At 42.5% G+C, this 24647-nt stretch overlaps 1 protein-coding gene across 1 annotated transcript in view; it reads right to left on the bottom strand.

Annotated features, from left to right (window-relative positions):
* The window catches only part of btbd10a (BTB (POZ) domain containing 10a), a 151329-nt gene that overhangs the window by 109944 nt on the left and 16738 nt on the right, over positions 1–24647 (bottom strand). Inside the window, exon 2 of the mRNA XM_072272863.1 lies at positions 19906–20066. Within this exon, the coding sequence (XP_072128964.1) occupies positions 19906–20006 (101 nt within the window). The 5' untranslated portion in view covers positions 20007–20066. The remainder of the gene's footprint in view (positions 1–19905; positions 20067–24647) is intronic.

Here is a 24647-nt window from a genome sequence, read left to right as displayed (position 1 = left end):
TCAGAACCCTGCACCAGCCTTCCCTCCATACCCCCTGATCCCCGTAGCCACAAGGGCCATATCTAACTCCCTCTTACATACAGCCAATTAACTGGCCTCAACTGTTTCCTGTGGCAGAGAATTCCACAGATTCACCACTCTCTGTGTGAAGAAGTTTTTCCTCATCTCGGTCCTAAAAGGCTTCCCCTTTATCCTCAAACTGTGACCCCTCATTCTGGACTTCCCCAACATCGGGAACAATCTTCCTGCATCTAGCCTGACCAATCCCTTTAGGATTTTATATGTTTCAATCAGATCTCCCCTCAATCTTCTAAATTCCAACGAGTACAAGCCCAGTTCATCCAGTCTTTCTTCATATGAAAGTCCTGCCATCCCAGGAATCAATCTGGTGAACCTTCTTTGTACTCCCTCTATGGCAAGCATGTCTTTCCTCAGATTAGGGGACCAAAACTGCACATAATACTCCAGGTGTGGTCTCACCACCAAGGCCTTGTACAACTGCAGTAGTACCTCCCTGCTCCTGTACTCGAATCCTCTCGCTATAAATGCCAGCATACCATTTGCCTTTTTCACCGCCTGCTGTACCTGCATGCCCACTTTCAATGACTGGTGTATAATCACACCCAGGTCTTGTTGCACCTCCCCTTTTCCTAATCGGCCACCATTCAGATAATAATCTGTTTTCCTATTTTTGCCACCAAAGTGGATAACTTCACATTTATCCACATTAAATTGCATCTGCCATGAATTTGCCCACTCACCCAACCTATCCAAGTCACTCTGCATCCTCTTAGCATCCTCCTCACAGCTAACACTGCCACCCAGCTTCGTGTCATCCGCAAACTTGGAGATGCTGCATTTAATTCCCTCATCCAAGTCATTAATATATATTGTAAACAACTGGGGTCCCAGCACTGAGCCTTGTGGTACCCCACTAGTCACCGCCTGCCATTCTGAAAAGGTCCCATTTATTCTGACTCCTTGCTTCCTGTCTGCTAACCAATTCTCTATCCACATCAATACCTTACCCCCAATACCGCGTGCTTTAAGTTTGCACACTAATCTCCTGTGTGGGACCTTGTCAAAAGCCTTTTGAAAATCCAAATATACCACATCCACTGGCTCGCCCCTATCCACTCTACTAGATACACCCTCAAAAAATTTTATGAGATTCGTCAGACATGATTTTCCTTTCACAAATCCATGCTGACTTTGTCCGATGATTTCACTGCTTTCCAAATGTGCTGTTATCACATCTTTGATAACTGACTCCAGCAGTTTCCCCACCACCGACGTTAGGCTAACCAGTCTATAATTCCCCAGTTTCTCTCTCCCTCCTTTTTTAAAAAGTGGGGTTACATTAGCCACCCTCCAATCCTCAGGAACTAGTCCAGAATCTAACGAGTTTTGAAAAATTATCACTAATGCATCCACTATTTCTTGGGCTACTTCCTTAAGCACTCTGAGATGCAGACCATCTGGCCCTGGGGATTTATCTGCCTTCAATCCCTTCAATTTACCTAACACCACTTCCCTACTAACATGTATTTCGCTCAGTTCCTCCATCTCACTGGACCCTCTGTCCCCTACTATTTCTGGAAGATTATTTATGTCCTCCTTAGTGAAGACAGAACCAAAGTAATTATTCAATTGGTCTGCCATGTCCTTGCTCCCCATAATCAATTCACCTGTTTCTGTCGACGACTGCATCTACCAAATCTTTATTTTTATTGTGACAACCAAGATGATTGTCAATACCTTCAAATTATTCATAGTTCCTAACTTAAAATAGTTAAATCATTTCATTTTCACTCCCAGTTGTGTTTGGCATCTCCAAGTCCGAATGCTTGAAACCACAGTGAGCCAAACAGTTCTGAATTGTCTTACTGCTTATTTCTCACCAACTATCAGTGACAAAAATCACTGCTGTTTGAACACAAGCAAATGCAACTAACACTATTTAAAAAGTGTTCATACCAATAATGGTGTAGTGTCTAATGGCTACACAGGTGCACGCGCCTGACATTAGTTAGAAACTGTTCAGCAACAGTCTCCTGCCCTAATTGCTGTCCCAAATAAATGAAAGGAATTCCAGCTTTTTTCTCAATTAGTTTTTATTCTTTAAGAGTTGTCCCAAACAAACGGCTGCCTCAACTAACTGATGGCCCAATAAAACTAACTGATGGCCCAATAACTGGAATCTGCAGTACACCTAATTGTTCACTGAATTTTTGAATAATTACAGTACAGTTACTTCTTTATTTTTAGAAACTTGTTTGTTTTTAGTAGCAGATGTTACACCACATGAATCTGGCTGTATTATAGATTCATTGTTATCACTGAAACTTTGTTATCTCTGGTCTAGTAAGAAATGATGACTATTTTTTAGTCTGGTCTTTGCTCTCTTGACACTTCCTCTTGTTCTTTACTGTTATAACATTTAATAAATTGGCCATAAAACAACAAAATTTGATGCCTCATTCTTGACTTCCATACAACCATTAGGAAGCTTTAGGATCCAAAAGATTCAAGACCTCACCTTGTTATGAATGGCTCTTACACCTTATTATCTACCTGCACTTCCTCTGTAACTGTAACTTTATTCTGCATTCTTTTTACATTTCCCTTGTACCACCACAATGCACAGATGTGATGAAATGATTGGCACGGATTGCATGCTAAACAAGGATTTTCACTGTACCATGGTACATGTGACAATAATACATTAATTTACTAAGTGCTCCAAGATTCTCCTAACATCCACGTACAACAGTCAATTAACCTACTGACCTGCACATCTTCGGGATATAGAAGCATTCAAGGGAAATATATGGCCACAGGAAAAAAGTGCAAACTCCAAAAGACAGCACAGAGATCAGAAAATCCAGTTCGCTAGAGCCGTGAAGCAGCAGCACTAACTTCTGCACCATGTGCAACCAATCAAAGCCTGAAGGCCAATCGGAAGCCTGGAAGTCAGAGCCCCCCAGTAACCTGGGGTGAAGGACTGTCCATGTATGAGAGTTGAGAGTTCTGGGGTGGGGGGGGGGGTGGTAGAGGAATGTCCATGTGCATGAGTGTGAAGGGCTTCTTTTGCTGACGTTGCTTTGCCACTTAGTATGTTCTGTTATGTTATGTTATGTTCTGTGTTGTTCTTCCAATATCTTGGCACTGGAATATATGGAATCATGTGTGCATTGGTTGGTAATGCAAATGACACACTTCTCGAAAAGTTTCAATGTGCATGTGATAAATGAACTTGAATCAAGTACACTATAGATCAGAGGTTCCCAACCTCTTGTGTACCATTGACTGAGGGACCTGGACTACAGGTTAGGAGCCCCTGCTATAAAGTTACAATACATCACTCCACGATGAGCTTCGAACAGAAAGTCAGTGATTGCCACCTGACCCAACAGCCTCTGATGCACCTGTACCCAGTCCTCTGTACCCAAACATCAGGATCAGTCTTTCTCAGAGTGAACCAACAGCAAGCAATTGGCCCAGATGGAGTTCATGGTCACATCCTGTGCAGATCAACTCGTGGTAGACGTGCATGGTGTAGGTTAATTGGTTACGGAGTGTAACTGAGCAGCATGGGCCCGTTGGGCCGGAAGGGCCTGTTACCATGATGTAGCTCTATATTAAGAGATGTTATAATTTCTGCCACATTCCTATCACCAAAGTCAAAGTCCAATTAAATTTATTAACAAAGTTATTTTTATGGGTATACAATCAATGTATAAGCTTTCCCAGGTATTTACATTTTTGTGGGTTTTTTTGTGCTGTATTGGATCTCGAGTAACAATTATTTTGTTCTCTTTTACATGTGTACTGAAAGCGACATGAAACAATCTTGAATCTTGAAAGTACGTACAAGTTACCAAATACTATCCCGAGATTCATTTTCTTGCAGGCAGTTACAGGAAAATGAAGTAATACAATTCTTTATCAGCACGGGGCCAATAAAAAGAAAGGAGGTGGAAGCAGAGCAGCAATTGTATGAGTGGGCACTGAGAGTGGTCTGGCTTTGGCTCAATGGGTTTAGGCAAGAGCAGGCGGCTGTTCCAAGTAAATTTCAGGCAAGTTTCTTTGTGTGTTATAACACAGCCAGTGCACTGACAATGATTCCAGAGGTAGTGTTATGCTCTTTGTGTGAGATGTGGGAAGTCTGGGAGGCCTCCAGTCTCCTTGATAACTACATCTACACAAAGTGCATTAAGCTGCAGCTCCTTAGAGACCATGTTAAAAAAAAAACTGGAGCTGCACCTTGATGACCTTCGGCTCATACGGGAAAATGAGGAGGTGATAGATTCGAGCTATAAGGAGGTAGTCAGCCTACATTGCAGGAGGCAGGTGGGTGGCTGGCTGGCTAACTATTAAAGAGGGAAAGGGAACATGCAGCCAGTGCAGTGTACTTCTGTGGCCTTTCCCCTCGATAATAAGTATACCGCTTTGGATACAGTTGGGGGTACTGTGGGATCAATCTACCAAGGGAAGCCGCAGTGACCAGGTCTCTGGCACTGAGTCTACTTCGTGGCTCAGAATGGAAGGGGAGAGACAAAGAGTGCAGTAATGATAGGGGATTCCGTAACTAGGGGAGCAGTAAGCATATTATTTGGATGTGAAAGAGACACCCAGATGGTCTGTTGCCTCCCAGGTGCCAGGGTCAGGGACGTCTCGGATTGGGTTTTCAGGTTTTCTAAAGGAGAAAGGGGCAGGATTTCAGATTTCTGGATCACTGGGATCTCTTCTAGGGAAGGTGTCACCTGTACAAAAAGGGTTACACCTGAAACAGAGGAGGACCAATATCTTTTGGGTAGGTTTGCTAGAGCCGCCGGGAAGGGTTTAAACTAATTTGGTAGGGGAATGGGAACCAGAGTGACAGAGCTGATGCAGTGCTATACAAGCAGAGGCAGTGTGTACTGAGACTAATGAGGAAAGATAGAAGATGGGGCAAAATTGCACCTCAGTGGGATGAGTTAAAGTATAACAGGGGGACAAATCAAAAAAGCTAATGAATACACGAATGAAGGTGTTATATTTGAATGCACACAGTATACAGAATAACGTAGACGATCTTGCGGTGCAGTTAGAGATTTGCAGGTATGATGTTGTGGGCATCATTGAGTCGTAGCTGCAAGAAGATCATAGTTGGGAGCGAAACATCCAAGGATACACATTGTATCAAAAGGACAGGCAGGTAAACAGAGGGATGGGGTGGCTCTGTTGGTTAAAATTAAAATCAAATCCTCGGGAAAAGGTGACATGGTGACATAGGATCAGAAGGTGTAGAATTCTTGTTGGTAGAGTTAAGAAACTGCAAGGGTAAAAAAAACCCTAATGGGCGTGACATACAAGCCTCCGAACAGTAGCCAAAATGTGGGCTAAAAATACAACAGGAGATAGAAAAGGCATGTAAAAAGGCAATGTTGTGATAGTCATGGGGGATTTCAATATGCAGGTAGATTACAGAAATCAGGTTGGAGCTGGATCCCACAAGGATAGTTCTAGAATGCCGATGAAAGGCTTTTTAGAGCAGCTTGTGGTTGAACCGACTGGGGCAACAACAATTTTGGATTGGGTGTTACATAATAATCCAGATTTGATTAGAGAGCCTAAGGTAAAGGAACACCTAAGAGGCAGTGTTCATAATACGTTAGAGAATTCACACCGCAGTCTGAGAAGAAGGTATAATCGAATGTATCGGTATTACATTGGAGTAAAAAGAATTACAGAAGCAAAAGAGAGGGCATATAATATAGCAAAAACTAGTAGGAAGGTAGGGATTGGGAAGATTTTAAAAACCAACAGAAGCCAAATAAAAAAGCCATCAAGAGAAAAAAGGTGAAATATGAAGCTAAGCTAGCCAATAATATAAAATATACAAAAAGATTTTTCAAGTAAAGAGTAAAAGACAGACAAGAATAGAGATTGGACTGCTGAACAATGAAGCTAGAATTATTAATGAGGAAAAAAGAAATAGTGATTGAACTGAAACAGTGTTTTGTGCCAGTCTTCACTGTAGATTCACTGTGGAAGACGCTAGCAGAATGCCAGAAATACGAGTGCATCAGGGGGCAGAAGTAAGTGTCATTGTTAAAATTAAGGAGAAGATGCTCGGGAAGCTGAAAAGTCTGAAGGTAGATAAGTCACCTGTACCAGATGGACTACACCCCAGGGTTCTGAAAGAGGTGGCTGAAAAGATTGTGGACGTGTTAGAATCACTCGACTCTGGAATGGTTTCAGGGGACTGGAAAATTACAAATGTCACTTCACTCCTTAAGAAGGGAGGGAGGCAGAAGGAAAGAAATTATCGGCCAGTTAGCCTGACTTCAGAGGTTGGAAAGATTTTGGACTCTATTATTACAATTGAGGTTTCAGAGTACTTGGAGGCACATGATCCAACAGGCCAAAGTCTAAAAGGGGAAATTTTTGCCTGAAAAATCTGTTGGAATGCTTTGAGGTAATAACAGGCAGGACAGACAAAGGAGAGTCAGTGGATTTGGTTTATTTGGATTTTCAAAAGGCCTTTGACAAGGTGTTGTACATATGGCTGCATAACATGATAAGAACCCATGGTATTTCAGGAAAGGTACTAGCATCGATAGAAGATTGGCTGACTGGCAAGAGGTACATAGGTATAAAGGAGGCCTTTTCTGGTGGCTGCCCATGACTAGTGCTATGCTGCAAAGGTCAGTGTTGGGACCACTTCTTTTCACATTATATGTCACTGATTCAGATGAAGGAATTGATGGTTTTGGGGCCAAGTTTGCGGACGATACAAAGGTATGTGGAGAGGCAGGTAGAATTGAGGAAGTGGGGTATCTACAGAAGGACTTCACAGATTAGGAGAATGGGGAAAGAAGTGGCAGGTGGAATACAGTCTAAGGAAATGTATGGTCATGTACATTGGTAGAAGGAGTAGAGGTGTGGACTATTTACTAAGTGGAGAGAAAATTCAAATATCACAGGTGCAAAGGGACTTGGGAGTCTTTGTGCAGGATCCCCCAAGGGTTAACTTGCAGGTTCAGTCGTCAGTAAGGACAGAACTAGAATATAAGAGCCAAGGATATAATGCTGACGCTCTATAAGACATTGGTCAGACCGCACTAGGAGTATTGTGAGCAGTTTTGGGCCCCTTATCTAAGAAAACATGTTGGCATTGGAGAGGGTCTAGAAGAGGTTTGTGAGAATGATCTAAGAATGAAAGGGTTAACATATGAGGAGCTTTTGATGGCTTTGGGCCTGTACTTGCTGGAATTTAGAATAATTAAGGGGGATCTCATTGAAACCTACTGGATATTGAAAGGTGCAGACAGACTGGATGTGGAGAGGATGCCTCCTGATTCAAGGGAGTCCAGCACCATACAGTAGAGCCCCAAAATTGAGGAACATCTACTTGGAACAGAGATGAAGAGGAATTTCTTTAGCCAGAACGTGGTGAATCAGTGGAATTCATTGCCACAGACGGCTGTGCAGGTATCACTGGCTATATTTAGCCTTTGACTTCTTGACTAATCAAGAACCTACAGGAAGAAAGCAGAAGAATGGGCCTGAGAAGGATAATAATTCAGCCATGATGTAATGGTAGAGCAGATTCAATGGGCCGAATGGCCTCATTCTCCTCCTGTTTTATGGCCTCCAATAGAATTCATGGAAAACTATACATAAAGATTGGCAAACTACCAATGTGCAAAAGGTGGCAAATTGTGCAAATAAAATTAACACGAGTTGTAAATAGTCCTTGAAAATGAGCCTGTAGGTTAGGTAATGGTGAGTTAAATTATCCAGGTCGGTTTCAGAGTCTGATTGTTGTAGGGTAATAACTGCTCCTGACCTTGATGGTGTGGGACCTCAGGCTCCAAGCATCTTCCATTCCCCTCTCAGCATTCACTATCTAATCTTGGTCAAGCTTCACCAACTACCTTCCTTCTCACAGCAATTTCTGATGCAACATCTGAACTTTGACCTTTTCCCATGGTTCAAAGACCTCAAAGATCTCAAGGTGACGCAGTGACTCACATGCACTTTTCTCAATTTGGAGTTGTGCAGTCAGTGCTCACAATGCATTGGTCTTCTTTCAAACGGTGAACCCAAACAATGACTGGATGACTTTTCTGCAGAATGACTCCATTCAGTTCATTAGGTTGCACCTCAGTTTCCAGTAACCTGTCACTTTAACTCTCTGCCTCATTCCAATTCCTGATCCTTCAGCCATCTCAGTTGTTCCAGCCAAGTCCATTGGTAGTAAACAGGAGGAACATCAAATCATCTGACTAAACAGGATGCAGCCCTCAAAACAATAATCAACAAACTCATGCTTTTCAGTTATCAGAGTTTCCAGATATGGTTAGAACAAATTAATTAATGAATTCTGATTCAAGTCTTTAATGTGTGATGTTGTCCGAGTTTCTCTTTCACTGGACGCTACCCAATCTGCAGTATTTCCAGCATTCTCTTCTATGTTTTCCGGAAGTCCTGGTGATCTTCAGCCTACAATTCCAGCACTGTTTTGTCTCGCTACATACGGCCTTTGCTCACCTTCGTTCCAAAAGTCTTCGTCTTGTTTATTATTTATTGTAATGCCTGCACTGTTTTGTGCACTTTATGCAGTCCTGGGTAGGTCTGTAGTCTAGTGTAGTTTTGTGTTGTTTTACATAGTTCAGTGTAGTTTTTGTATTGTTCATGTAGCACCATGGTCCTGAAAAACGTTGTCGTGTTTTTACTGTGTACTGAACCAGCAGTTATGGTCGTGACTTGATTTGACTTGACTAGACAATTCAGCCATGATTAACAAGAATTCACCCCCACATTAATGGCATCACCAAGCGTACATCAACCCTATGAAAGATAATCCCTTATCATCTCCACTCCATCCCCTTGCTACAATCTAAAACATGATTGCCCTTATACTTTTCCAGATCATTGACTTGAAAAGTTAGCTCTGGTTTTCTCTCTCTATAGGTGCTGCCTGACCCGAGTATTTTAGTTTCCTATTTCATCAAGGATCAGATTTATTTGCCACATACTTTTACATGTAATAGAATTTGCTATGGTGTGTTGGTCATTATCAGAATCAGGTTTAATAGCACTGGCATATGTGTGAAATTTGTTGTTTTGCAGCAGCAGTACAGTGCAATATAGAGTAATAAAAAGTATAAACTACAATAAGTAGTGCATATAAAAAAATAAATTACTCAGCAGTGCAAAAAGGGGGGGGGGGAGAGAGAGACACAAAAAAAGAGGGGAAAATACCGAGCAAGTGTTCATTGTTCATTCAGATGGCAGAGGAGAAGAAGCTGGTTGAGTGTGCGCCTTCAAGCTCTTGCAGCTTCTCCTTGACGGTAGAAATGAGAAGAGGACATGTCCTAGGTGATGGGGGTCCTTAATGATGGATGCTGCTTTTTGAGGCATCGCCTTTTGAAGATGTCCTCGATGTTGGAAAGGTTAGAGCCCTTCACGGAGCTGGCTGAGTTCACAACTTTCTGCAGCTTTTTCCAATCCTGTGCAGTTATCTCCAGTGTTTTATTTTATTTATTTAAGGATACAGCACGAAACAAGCCCTTCCAGCCCACACCACCAGTAACCCACCGATTTAACACTAGCTTAATCACAGGACAATTGACAATGACTAATTAACCTACAGGACATGCATCGTTGGACTGCGGGAGGAAACCGGAGCATCTGGGGAAATCCAAGCACGCAAGGGAAGAATGTAGAAACTTTCTTACAGAGGAAGCCAGAATTGAACTCCGCCACCCCTAACCACAAAGTTACCATAACACCCAAAGGTTTAAAGTTGAAAGTGCAATGTTTATCCGATCAATTATCTGGCTACATACCAAGCTAACAGGATTATAACTAAGGCATACAAATGGCTTGCTAAACACCATAAAAGTTATTACAAAATAGGTCACGTGATGCTATTTTTATAATTATAGTAATGAAGCATTTACTTAGAGATGAATTTCAAAGTTGTCTGTTGTAATAGAAGTTCATTAAGGAATTGCAGTGGTATTCATACAGAGTTCTTCTAATTTTTTATTTTAAAAAAAGCCAGTTTAAAACAACTGAGCTTGGTTATGGTACTTTGACATAACAGTGAACAGCTGCATGAAAAGCAACAGCAAGCTAACAATTTGGAAAAAGAGAAGGGTGAAAAGTGATATAAATAATTAAAAAGATATGAATAATTTAGCAGATAGCAAAATCTTTACAAGTGGTTTTGACTTCACAGGGTATTCTGGTGTGAAGCACTGAAGCACAGGGTAATTAATGCAAAGAGCCAAACCAATAATTAGGAATCCATAATGAGTCATGACAGATTAAGCAGATCCTCATTGGAATTAAAAATGAGTAGGGATCTTGTAAGATCCAGAGGGGGACATAAAGATTACCTTTATTCAGCCTGAAAATGTTGCCATGCTTCTGGCGCCAACATAACATGTCCTCAACTCAATAACCCTAACCCATGCATCTCTGGAATGTGGGAGGACACCAGGGCATTCAGAGGAAACCCATGTGGATATGGGGAGAACATACAAATTCCCTGCAGACAGTGTCCAGCATTATGCTAGCCACTACGTTGCCATGCTGATGGGAGGGGAGAAGAAATAATGCCTGGGGTGAGTGGAACCTTTGATTAACTGGCTGCTTTACTGAGACAAGTGAGAAGCATAGGCAGAATTCATGGAGAGGAGGTTGTTTTAGTGATATGCTGAGCCAGATCACAAGTAGAGCAGTTGTCATACCAAGCCATGATGCATCCAGGCATGTTCCTTCCATGGTACATTGACAAAAATTTGTGAGGATCAAAGGGGACATACTAAGTTTTTTTCAGCCTCCTAAAGAAATAGAGGCATTAGTGAGGTTTCAAAGTCAAAGTAAATTAATTATCCAAGTACAGGTATCCCCTGCTTTTCCAACGTTTGCTTTACGAAACCTCACTGTTACCAAAGACCTACATTAGCTCCCTGTTTTCGCTAACAGAAGGTGTTTTCACTGTTACGAAAAAAGGCAACGCACACCCTGAGCAGCCAAGCTCCTCATCTGGAACTGCATTCTAGCCGGCATTGCTTAAACACGTGCCTGTGTATCAGAAAAGCCTAAAAGAGCTCATAAGGGTGTTACACTTAGCATAACACTAGACATAATGAAGCATTTCGATTGTGGTGAACGAAGTGAGCTTGGCTTATGGAAGCTGACGAGGATGATGTTGAAGAGGTTTTGGCATCCCGTGACCAAGAACATGATAGATGAAGAGCTGATGCAATTGCAAGAGGGAAGGATAACAATCGAAACTGAATGCAGTAGCGAACGGACCGAAAGTGAAGTCATCCAGGAACTGAACGTGAAGCAACTGCGTGAGATTTTCGCTGCAATGATTGCAGAAAAGTACGACTTTAATTTTGAAAGGGTACATCGGTTTGGGGCGATTGCTGGTTGTGTTGCCTCTGATCTGGACCAACATCTACGTGCCGGGCGGCACCTGATTAATTAGCTTGTTTATTTCGGCTTTTTTGTTAAAGATGTGCTGGGTGCATCCCGTCTACCACTGCACTCTTTGCGGATCGGTATCGGGTCGCTGCCTGGAGGGTGGGGAGTCAATGCACCCCCCCAACCTTCGACGACTCAGCCTAACACACCATTATCAGTGTGCTCGGCACTGCCTTCCTGATTCCCGTAAGTGATACTACACTGTACAAACATTATTTCTATTTTATATCAGCTGTGTATTTTTATATGTTATTTGGTATGATTTGGCAGCTTCATAGTTTAACGGTTACTGGAGAGTGTGTTTTTGCCCAGAGTGCTTGCGCCGTGTTTTTGCCGAGAGCGATTCCGTGAGATTTTTGTTACGGAGAACAGTGCAGGCAATGACTGTAGAAAAGTATTTCTACTTTATATAGGCTGTGTATTTATCATATCATTCCTGCTTTTACTATATGTTACTGTTATTTTAGGTTTTATGTATTATTTGGCATGATTTGGTAGGTTATTTTTGGGTCTGCGAACACTCACAAATTTTTCCCATATAAATGAATGGTAATTGCTTCTTCGCTTTACGACCTTCCGGCTTACGAACCGTTTCATAGGAACGCTCTACCTTCGGATGGCGGGGGAAACCTGTACAGTACTGTGAAAAAGTCATGGGTCATTGCAAAAAATTCTGTAAACAAAGATGCTTTCAAAAATAATGAAATGAAAAATTTCAAAGTATCAAAAAATTTACTATATAGAGCAGTAAACAGTAAAAAACTGAATCAAATTAATATTTGGTGCAACCAGCCTTTGCCTTTAAAACTGCATCAATTCTCTTAGGTACACTGTCATGCAGTTTCATAAGAAAATCGTCTAGTAGGAGGTTCCAAGCATCTTGGAGAACTTGCCACAGTTCTTCTGCAGACTTTGGCTGTCTGGCTTGCTTCCCTCTCTCCGGGTAATCCCAGACAGCCTCGATGGTTGAGCTCAGGGCTCTGAAGAGGCCATATCAGCTTTTGCAGAACTCTTTGTTCTTTCAACTGAAGATATTTCTTTATGACCGTGGCCAGGTATTTGGGGTCACTGTCCTGCTGCAGAATGAAGTTGGGATCGATCCGACACCTCCCTGATGGTATTGCGTGATGGATGAGAATCCATTTGTATTTTTCAGCATTGGGGATGTCACTAATTCCAACCAGATCACCAACTCCATTTGCAAAAATGTAGCCATAAACCTGTGCAGGGAACGTCCGCCGTGCTTCACTGTTGGCAGCAGACACTCATCCATGTATCACTCTCCAGCTCTTCTACGAACAAACTGCCTTTTGTTTGAGCCAAAATCTTCACATTTTGACTCATCAGTCCAGAGCATTTGCTGCCACCCTTCAGCACCCCAGTCCTTGTGTTTTTGAGCAAAGGCGAGTCTCTTAGCTTTCTTTTTACTTTTTGGCAAACTTTCCATGAAGGTCACTTCTGACAAGATTTCTCTCCACTGTCCGGAGGTGTACTTGGGTTTCAGTGGTTTCTGTGAGTTCAGAGCTGATATCAGTGCTGGACTTCTTCTGATTTAGAAGGAAGTCAGTTTAATGTATCTCTTGTCTGCTGCATTCAGCTTCCGTGGCTGACCAACACGTTTCTGGTCTTCAACCTTGCCTGCTTCCTTGTACTTCTTCTGAAGAGTTTGGACAACACAACTTTAAACTCCTGTCTGCCGCAAAATTTCTGCTTGGGAGAGACTTTCTGATGCAGAATGACCACCTTGTATCTTGTTGCTATGCTCAATCATGTCATGGTGTAAGAATTGATGATTTGAAGGTTAAACTGTCCCATCTGCCACACTCTCTTTAGTTTGGTTGTCCTTCGCCCAGTTCAATGCCTTCTACACCCGTTTCTGTTTTAATTAATCAGTTTAGTTCATTCAACTTATTACATCATTGATTATTAGCATCGATTTGTTATTTTTGTTTAATCATGCACTGAGCAATATACCTACAAAGTTACTAAGTTTTTATTTGAAAAGGGTCTATTACTTAATACGTTATTTTCTGTGAAATACAAAATATTCTCTAACATTCAATTTTTTTGAAAAATGAATGCTCTTTTCTATTGACATACTAATGCAGAAGACAACAACTAAACATCTAAAACAAAATTTATTTTAAAAATGTAGGGTGCTGAAGACTTTTGTACAGCACTATACATATTGACATGTTGAAGGGTTGAAGGGGTTGGGGGATGGCTTTCAGACCCTTCTAAGGAGAGGTTGCTCAGACTTCTGTCTGGGTGGTCTGCCTGTGTTGCTTTCAGACTGATAATTTTGCAGGAGTTATGTTTTGTGAATTGGATTCCGCTTTTCTGTCTTTGTCTGTAAGCTAGTCCTATAAATACTCTTAAGTTAGACAAAGGCTCAATATGACCTTGCAATTCTTGTTTCACCCTGCACGATATGGTAAAACTGTCTAAAAAAAATGAGGAACTACCTCATTGTGCATAATCTCAGTTTGATGGCTTTTGCCTTTTAAGGTAACCAAAGGGTCTTTGTCTTAAAATACCACTGTTGCTGGGCATAAATGAGATAAAAACTTTGTGTCTCTGTACTTTGAGAGAGAGAGAGACCACTGGTACGGATCCCGTGTGTGTCTGAGAAGTGCGCTCTCTTTCCAGTAGCGAGCTACTAATAAAGAAGTTGCTTTATCTCCCGTAGTACTGTGTGTTCTTGCATCGGGTAACAGGCGATAATTAGAAGGTTTTAACAATATATGTCACTATATACAACACTGAGATATATTTCTTTGTTCCCAGATAGTCTCAGTTCAGTGTTGGTGAGTGAAGTTATCCCTTCTGGTTCAAGTGCCTAATGGTTGAGGGGTAATAACTCCCTGAACCTGGTGGTGTGAGTCCTGAGGCTCCTGTACCTTTCTTAATGGCAACAGTGAGAAGACAGCATGGATGGGATGTTGGGGATCCTTGATGGATGCTGCTTTCCTGCAAAAGCGCTCCATGTGGATGTGCTGAATGGTGAGGAGGGCTTTAATCGTGATGGACTAGGCCACATCCACTACTTTTCCATTCAAGGACACTAGTGTTTCCATTATCAGGCTGTGATGCATCCCGTCAATATACGCTCCACTACAAGTTTGTCAAAGTTATAGATGACATGCCTAATCTTTGCAAACGTCTAAGAAAGTAGAGGCGCTGCTGTGTTTTCTTCACAATGGTACTAATGTGCTGAACCCTGGAGAGATCCAATGAAATTACAACACCTAGGAATTCAAAATTACTGACACACTCCACCTCCAGCTTCCTCCTCTTGTAATCAATAATCAGCTCCTTGGTCTCGTTGACATTGAGTGAGAGGTTGTTGTACACCACTTTGCCATATTTTCAATCTCCCTCCTATATGCTGATTCTTCATCACCTTTGATTCAGCCTATGACAGTGGTATTGTCAGCAAACTTAAGTATGGCATTGGAGCTGTGCTTAGCCTGAGTCAAAAGCCTAAATCGAGTAGAGCAGGAGGCTAAGCACACGGCCTTGTGATGCACCTGTGCTGATGGTGATTGTGGAGGAGATGTTCTTTCCAATCCCAACTGACTGGGGGTCTATAAGTGAGGAAGTGGAGGATACAATTGGACAAGGAGGTATTGAGGCCAAGGTCTTGAAGCTCATTAATCAGTTTTGAGGGGACTGAATGCCGAGCTGTTGTCGTGTACTGATCAGCTAGGTCTTCTATTATACAAAAACAAACTACACAAATTCATCTTTAGGAAGAGGTACAGTCGACGTTTCGGGCCGAGACCCTTCGTCAGGACTAACTGAAGGAAGAGCTCTTCCTTCAGTTAGTCCTGACGAAGGGTGTTGGCCCGAAACATCAACTGTACCTCTTCCTAGAGCTGCTGCCTGGCCTGCTGCGTTCACCAGCAATTTTGATGTGTGTTGCTTGAACTTCCAGCATCTGCAGAATTCCTCATGTTTACACAAATTCAGAATGGATCACATTATAGCATATTTATTATTTTACTGGCAAGGGGAGATGTACCTCTAGCCAGGCTTCATCTGGAAATATAGCTCTGATCTTCTGTTTAGTACTTTTATACCTCCCCCCCCCCACGAAGAACAAGATTATATTGCTCTATTGCGCAAAACATTACATTCCTCTGTTATCTTCATCTTTATCTCATTCACACATTTGATCTTTAGAAGTTCCATCCTGTCCCCTGTTATCAAACATCCCTTCTGGCCATAAAACAAATTAACTGTCATCAAAGAAAATAGCTTGCCCCAAACAATGCAAACACATTTGCAAGCTTCCTCACCCAAACCAGCAAAGTATCTTAGGATTTCACAGACCCTATTTCATTACATTACATTTTACAAAAGTTACCAATTCATAAAGACTTCAGGGTTACGATACATTACGATCGTGGAACGTGTTTGCAGACTGGATATTGAACTTTTTACTGTTGGACTTCGGCCACATTCCACCGTGATACAACACTTGGCGGCACAGGAGGTCGTTACTGCCTGTGGCTATCAAACGTGCAGCTCCTCCCGTGGAGGGCCAGACACCCTGAGCCAATAGACAGGTCCTGGACTTATTTTCCATCTGGCATAGTTTTGCATTTTGTTGTTTGTTGGGGTTTTCTGTATGCTATATTTACGCTCTATTCTTGGTTGGTGCGACTGTAACGAAACGAAATTTCCCTCGGGATTAATAAAGTATATCTATCTATTTCCACACTGTAGTCAAATTGAGGGCTGACCCTTTAGAACAGAGGTGAGGAGGAATTTTTTTAGCCAGACAGTGGTAAATCTGTGGAATGCTTTGCTACAGACTGTGGAGGCCATGTCCATGTGTATATTTAAGGCGGAAGTTGATCGTTTCTTAATCGGTCGAGGCATCAAAGGATATGGCGAGAAGGCAGGTATATGGGGTTGAATGAAATCTGGGATCAATCATGATGGAATGGTGGAGCAGATTCGATGGGATGAATGGCCAAATTCTGCTCCTGTGTCTTCAGGTGTGTAATGAAGAGCATCCTGATGTGTGCATCTTCACTGTATAGATGATCCAGGGCAGAGTGAAGAGCCAATGAAATGTCATCTACTGTGAAACTGTTGTGAAGGTAGCCAAAATTGGAGCAGATCCAAGTCTCTCCTCAGGCAGGAGTTGATGTTTCATCACCATGTCTTGACCATGACTGGATTTGTCATTATGATCTAGAAAATTACGGTGAAAAGCTTCAAAGCTGTGGTTGCTTGCAACCAGGTCACACTGACGCATTAACAGACTTGAGAAAAATAGTTTGGATAGAAGCTTGCACCTACATCACACTCTCAGGAGATAAGGAAAATTGTTTAGTAGTTTATGAAGATAAAATTTGGAACAAGTTTAGCTCTCTCCAGGAACAAACAATATCAGATTGGTAAGCACAAGAGACTCTGCAGATTCTGGAAATCCAGAGCAACACATACAAAATGCAGGAGGAACTCAAGGTCAGGCAGCATCTATGGAGGGGAACAGAACTTAGAACATAGAAATCTACAGCACATTATAGGCCCTTTTGTCCATAATGTTGTGCCGATCATGAAAACTTACTCTAGAAATTAGAATTTCCTTACCGCATAGTCCTCTATTTTTCTAAACTCCATGTACCTATCTAACAGTCTCTTAGAAGATCCTATTGTATCCGCCTCCACCACCGTCACCAACAATGCACTACACACACCCACCACTCTCTGTATGAAAAACTTACCCTTACTCTGTACCTACTTCCAAGCACCTTAAGACTATACATCCTCGTGTTAGCCATTTCAGCCCTGGGAAAAAGCCTCTGGCTACCCACACAATCAATGCCTCTCATCATCCTTAAACCTCTATCAGGTCACCTCTCATCCTCTGTCACTCCAAGGAGAAAAGGCCAAGATCACGCAACCTATTTTCATAAGCATGCTCTCCAATCCAGGCAACATCCTTGAAAATCTCCTTTGCACTCTCTCTACAGCGTCAAAACGGATTACAGTACTCCAAGTGGGGTCTGACCAAGGTCTCATGTAGCTGTAACAGTTCCTCTAGAATTTTGTGCGTTGCATTGTGTCACGTATCCTGTGACGGGTTAAAAAACCAGCAGAAATAGAAAACACTTTGGAGTCTGGTACTGCTATTAACTAATGGTATTTATTAGTAACTACGCCAAACAGTAATATATAACCCGATAAATCAAACAAGTTAGCAGTGTTACATGTATATATGTGTGCAAATATAACTCCCAAACTATTGAGCTTGGGAGAAACAAGGCTTAGAGTCTTGAGATGGTAAAGTATGGAAGTTCAGTTCATCCACGGAATAAGTGATGAGAGAGAGATATTTGTAATCCAGGGTAAACGTCGAGAGAAAGCAATTATGTCAATATGCCACAGATTCCACGACAACAATACAAATTAACAATAGTAGTAGGTTTTATCTCCGAAGTTGTTCCATTCCACACAGGAAATATCATCGACAGTGATCTTCAACGAATATCCTTTCAACACAAGTGGTACCACACCCAAATTCAGCTACGGGTCATCCCAAAGTGCTGGCCACAGGATACTCAAACAGAATCCACATATGGATTATCACCAACAGTAGCTTGTCACTAAGGGGACCATCTTCAAGGGAACCAACCCCAAACACACAACGTGATAGCCACTTATTCAGTTCCACAACATACGAAATAACTCCAACAGTGATTTGCCATAGGGGTGCCTTTCTTCCATGAACTACCACACCCAAACAAGGGTAACACACAAGTGGGATTCACAAAGGTACTCCCCTCAACAGAGAACCCACTCTTGTGGATTAACTACATGACAGTCACACCCTCGTATTCGAATGGAACTCAAACTCACCCTCACAGGCTACTTAGAAAGAGGGAGAGTCCAAACAGTGACCTCTTTGTCACTAGGCTTCTTCTGTTTCAAACCTTCCTCTCCCCTCTTCTCTTCCTTTAAAGTCACCGAATGTGACCACAAAAGAGGAGACCGTCTTCTGTGGGTGAGTTATCAACCCAGGTGAGGGTTGGACACACACATAACTTCCCACCGGTCACACCTTTTCCACACTGTGATAGCCACCGATCGATCCGCCTTACTGATCGTCCAAAAACCCACCCTTTCTGTGGGCACAGCAAAGCTCATCCAGTGTCCAAAATCATGTGTCTGTCTGTCTATCAGTTGACCTTCTATTTACCTCACCATGCTGAACACCAGCCGTCCATCAAGTAGCTCCTCCCTTCTCTCTCTGTAAGAACACAGAAGCTGACAGTGTCCTTGCAAAGTGTAAATATGCTGCAGAGAAACAACTAACAACTATGAGTTAGTTGTTCATCAGATAACTCCACCTCTCTCTTTCCATGGCAACCCAAAAGCTGACAGCAGTAGTCAGTGTCCTTGTAAAAGTGTAAACACAAGCTGAAAGGCAGACTCTGCCTCTCTCTCTCTCTCAGCAGAAATCCAAAAGTTAGTCTCAGTTCTTTCTTGTGCCTTAAAGTGGCAGTCCACAGCAAAAAGAAACTCCAGGGGTACATAACAATTGGTAAACTGGTTTATTATTGCCAACCATACTGAGCTACAGTGGAAAACTTGTCCACTGCATGCCGTTCATACAGATCAACTTATTACAACAGTGCATTTAGGTAGTAGAAGATCTAACAATAACAGAATGCAGAATAATTTCTACAGAGAAAGGGCAGTGCAGGCAGACAATATGGTGCAAGGTCATAACGAAGTAGCCATGTTCTCATAATGAAAGAATAGAAACAGGCTATTGTTTAAGCTTTGCTGAACACTTCACCAGTGTGAAATTATTAAGTCACACAAAAATTCAACTGCAAACAGCACTGGTGTATAAATACTCAACAGGTCAGGCAGCATTGATGGAGAGGAATAAAGAGCTGAAGGGTCTCAGCCCGAAATGTCGACTATTTATTAATTTCCATGGATGCGGCCTGACCTGCTGAGTTCTTCCAGCATTTTGCGTGCTGCTCTGGATTTACAGCATCTGCAAAATCTCTTGTGTTGGTTGTGTTGTACTGTCTCAGTACTTTTATATTTGTGTGCTGTAGCACTTTTTTTATTTGCAGTTATTTTGTAAATAACACTATTCTTTGCATTTCTGGTCAGATGCTAAATGCATTTCATTGGCTTTTTGTATCTGTACTCGGCACAATGACAATAAAGTTTAATCTAATCTAATCTAATCTAAATAGCAAGTCACACAGTATTCGCACAATGGGCCGCACAGTCCTGTGGGTTTCTGGCGTTGAAATGCATGCACACCACAGCACAATATCTCCAAATATCAATGCATCAAGGCTAAAACAAAGGTGCAAATTCAAACGGAACATGTCAAATTCCACATAGTATTTGTAATCATTCACTAACCTGGAGTGCTTATAGAGTCTACGAGGTCTGTTGTGAGATCGACGATCCCAATTTTCTGGATCACTAGAATTACTATCATAAGGGTATGGCCGTGTAGCCATCCCACACTAAAGATCTCCACTCAGCCAAATCCTTCAGTCCGCACACCAGACACCCATAACCTGCAAAAAAAAAGGGTTCACTTCATTATTGCAAATATTTCCAGGCTTGAACAATGTAATCACTCAAACAAAAAGATGAACAACATTACAAAGTCTTCCATGATGGTAGCAAGTCCCAAAACAGAGGCAAAGTCAAATCCATGAACTTTGGAAGCTCAGTTTCACTGTGTACAGGTAGAGATAATGTCATTTCTCCAGCACAGAAAACATAACTTTCTTTCTCCAACTGTTCCAATTTATCAATGCTCGAGACAGCAGCTTCCAGTTTAGCCTTTATTGTCTTAATTCTCTGTCTGTGGAGTCAGAGTTTTACAGCATGAAAACAGGCTTTTCAGCCCAAATGCTCCAATGCTGACCAAAATGCCTCATCTCAGCTAGTTCTGCTTGCCAGCATTTTCCTCGTAACCTTCTAAACATTCCAATTCACGTAGCTAACTCGTTATTGAATCTGCATCGCCCACTTCCTCTGGTAGACCATTCCACATAAATACCACTGTGTAAAAAAGTTGCTCCCCCCCCCCCCAAAGTTTCCATTAAATCTTTTCCTTCTCACCCTAAACCTTTTGCAACTAGATGCAAGAATATATTAGACCTGGCTTATACCAACTTTCCTGGAGTTTACAAGGCTACTCTACCACCCCCCCCCCAACTCTCACCTTGGATACTCAGACCACACATCCATTTTGCTAACCGCTGCATACCAACCACTAGTTAAACAAATCAAACCAGTTCAGAAAGATCAGGATCTGGTCAGAAGGTGACATACCAGTGCTGCAGCACTGCTTCAAAATCATGGACTTGAGCATATTCAGGGAGGTGGCTATCTACAATTATCACATCAACATTGATGAATACGCAAACACGAGGAAATCTGCAGATGCTGGAATTTCAAGCAACACACATCTCCCCCATTTCACGCACATCTGTTCTCACTCCATCCTCCCTCCACCCAACTAGGAATAGGGTTCCCCTTGTCCTCACCTATCACCCCACCAGCCTCCGGGTCCAACATATAATTCTCTGTAAACTTCCGCCACCTCCAACGGGATCCCACCACTAAGCACATCTTTGTAGTATAATTTTCTTTTATGTGTTGTGTGTGATATATCTTGTGTATGGTTGAAAGGAATGTTACTTCTTTTGGTTGTATATATGTAGTCAGATGACAATAAACTTGGCATTGAACTTGAACTATAGCTTCTTGTTCTTCATTCCTGGACCTTCAACCTACATACGAACCTCATGATTTAGACACTACCAGCCTATCCAACCTCTCCCTACAATTCAGTCCCACAAGTACAGGCAATAAGTTCTGTCACCTACTTGTGGCATCGCCTTTTGAAGATGTTCTAGATGGTGGGGAGGATAGTACCCATGATGGACCTGGTTGAATTTACAACCCTCTACAGCTCTTTCCAATCCTGTGCATTGGCCGCGCCATACCAGGCAGTGATGCAACAAGTCAGAATGCTCTCCACAGTACAACTGTAAAAATTTGCAGGGGTTTTTGGTTATCAATTCTCTTCAAACTCCTAATGAAATATAGCTGGAGGGGTGCCTTCTTTAAAATCATATCAATATGCTTATTCCTTCAAGTAAATTGTTATCAATCTTATTGTTCACATTTTCTTAACATTGAGAGAACATGACAGACCAATTACTATCCTTGTACTGTCTCCTTGTCTGTCAACACTGAACCAATTTCATTACCTATAACAACACACATCAAAGTTGCTGGTGAACACAGCAGGCCAGACAGCATCTCTAGGAAGAGGTGCAGTCGACGTTTCAGGCCCAGACCCTTCGTCAGGACTAACTGAAGGAAGAGTGAGTAAGGGATTTGAAAGTTGGAGGGGGAGGGGGAGATCCAAAATGATAGGAGAAGACAGGAGGGGGAGGGATAGAGCCAAGAGCTGGACAGGTGATAGGCAAAAGTGGATACGAGAGGATCATGGGACAGGAGGTCCAGGAAGAAAGACAAGGAGGGTGGGGGGGACCCAGGATGGGCAAGAGGTATATTCAGAGGGACAGAGGGAGAAAAAGGAGATGAAGCCACATTCAGGTTGGAGGAACAACACCTTATATTCCGTCTGGGTAGCCTCCAACCTGATGGCATGAACATCGACTTCTCTAACTTCCGCTAGTGCTCCACCTACCCCTCGTACCCCATCTGTTACTTATTTTTATACACACATTCTTTCTCTCACTCTCCTTTTTCTCCCTCTGTCCCTCTGAATATACCTCTTGCCCATCCTCTGGGTTCCCCCCCCCCGTCTTTCTTCCCAGACCTCCTGTCCCATGATCCTCTCGCATCCCCTTTTGCCTATCACCTGTCCAGCTCTTGGTTCTATCCCTCCTCCTCCTGTCTTCTCCTATCATTTTGGATCTCCCCCTCCCCCTCCAACTTTCAAATCCCTTACTCACTCTTCCTTCAGTTAGTCCTGATGAAGGGTCTCGGCCTGAAACGTCGACTGCACCTCTTCCTACAGATGCTGCCTGGCCTGCTGCGTTCACCAGCAACTTTGATGTGTGTTGTTTGAATTTCCAGCATCTGCAGAATTCCTGTTGGTTGTGTTCATTACCTATAGACTCATTTTCAAGGACTCTACAACTCACATTCTTAGTATTAGTTTTTTTTTGTATTTTCACAGTTTGTCTTCTTTTGTACCTAGGTTGCTTGTCAGTCTGTGTGTAGCTTTTCAATGATTCTATTGTACTGCTTTGTTACTATGAATGGCTGCAAGAAAATGAATCTCAGGATTGTATATGGTGACATATACCAGTGGTCCCCAACCAGTGGACCACGAAGCATGCAGGGGTGCAGCGGTAGCCAGAGCGCACCCAGCACATCTTTAAGAAAAAAGCCAAAATAAACAAGCTAATTAATTAGGTGCCACCCAGAAGCCAGTCTTCATTAGAGGAACTGAGGTGGAGAAGGCTAATAACTTTAAATTCTTCGGCATTAAGGATAGATGTTTCTCTCTCTGAAAAGTGTCAGAGGATCTGTCCTGGGACCAGCACGTAACTGTCATTACAAAGAAAGCACAGCAGCACCGACACTTTATGAGAAGTTTGTGTAAATTCAACATGTCACCTCGATCCTGACAGCCCTGTCTTTTCAGCCTGTCTGGGCTGGCGTTTAAAATGACCAAACAATGGAACAGCTAAAGGCTCCAGTGCCCTGGAAAGAGGAGTGAACATCGCATAGAGCAAGTGAAATTGGCAATCGCCTCTGATCTGGGCCGACATTTACGTACCGAGTGGCACCTAATTAATTAGATTGTTTTAGTGAAAAGGGGGAGGAGAAGATGGTGGTGCGACACAGCGCGTGCAGCCTCTCCGGTGAAATGATATCGTATTTGTTAAATAGGGGCTGTGCACAATCCTGATTTGATGGAGGCGGATGTGAGAAGCACGGAGGAACATCTGGAGAAACTTCTGTAATGCCTGGTTCGCTGCCACTGCTACTGTGCAATCGAGAATCTCCAGAGGGAAGGCTCCAAATCCTCAGCTGTGCCTGTTGCTGGTGGCCGGGGCTGGGGTCGAAGCGTTCGGCAGAGATGGTGCTCGGTGCTCAGTGTCGGAGGGCTCGTTGGAGGCTCGAAGTTTTTAGACAGACTGAGAGTCGGACTGTGGTCGGGTGCTTGCAGGATGCTGCATCGGCAAGTTTGCGGCGCTGGAAGCTCATGGCAGGGAGAGTTTTCTTCCTTCTACCGTCTGCGTGAGATGTTGGGACTTTTGAGAGACCTTGAGACTTTTTTTACCGTCCGTCTTTTATCTGTTTTTTTAAAATCAAATTACGGTATTGCTTGCACTATTGTAACTATATATTATAATTATGCGGTTTTTGTCAGTTTTTCAGTCTTGGTCTGTCTTGTGTTTCTGTGATATCACACTGGAGGAACACTATATCATTTCTTAATGCGTGCATTACTAAATGAAAATAAAAGAGGACTGCGTGTCCTCATAATCTAATCTAATCTCGTTGTTTTTCTTAAAGATGTGCTGGGTACGCTCTGGCTACCGCTGCATCCCTGCATTTTTCACGGCCTGGAGGTTGGGGACCACTGACATATACTATGAACATTGATTATAAATTTACTTCTAATTTTGTTTGTGGCAACCTTCAGGCTCAAGAAGAATTTACACATCTCCTTAACTGTGTTTTTTATTTTATTGAGATACAGTGCAGAAGTGGTCCTTCTGGCCCTTTGAGCCACATCTCCCAGCAATTTAATCCTAGCCTAATCACAGGACAATTTACAATGACCAATTAACCTATTAACCAGTACCATCTTTGAACAGTGGGAGGAAACCCGGAGCACCCAGACGTCAGAGACAGAACATACAATTTACAGGCAGCGGCAGGAATTGAACCTGAGACACCTTCACTGTAAAGTGCTGTGCTAACCACTATGCTACCATTCTGCAAGCGAATGAGGTTCAGAGGATTTTGGGTATTCTCATGCACAAATTACCTAAAGTGAGCAGGCAGGTCCACCAAGTAGCTTCAAAGGCAAACTGAATACGAGCATTTATTACAAAGAGTTTGGAGTTTAAGGAAAGGATTTACTACAGATA

The sequence above is a fragment of the Mobula birostris genome, chromosome 11, assembly GCF_030028105.1.
Source record: "Mobula birostris isolate sMobBir1 chromosome 11, sMobBir1.hap1, whole genome shotgun sequence".
Lineage (NCBI taxonomy): Eukaryota > Metazoa > Chordata > Chondrichthyes > Myliobatiformes > Myliobatidae > Mobula > Mobula birostris.
The sequence above is the reverse complement of the archived record's forward strand: the minus strand, read 5'-3'. Positions and strand labels throughout refer to the sequence as shown.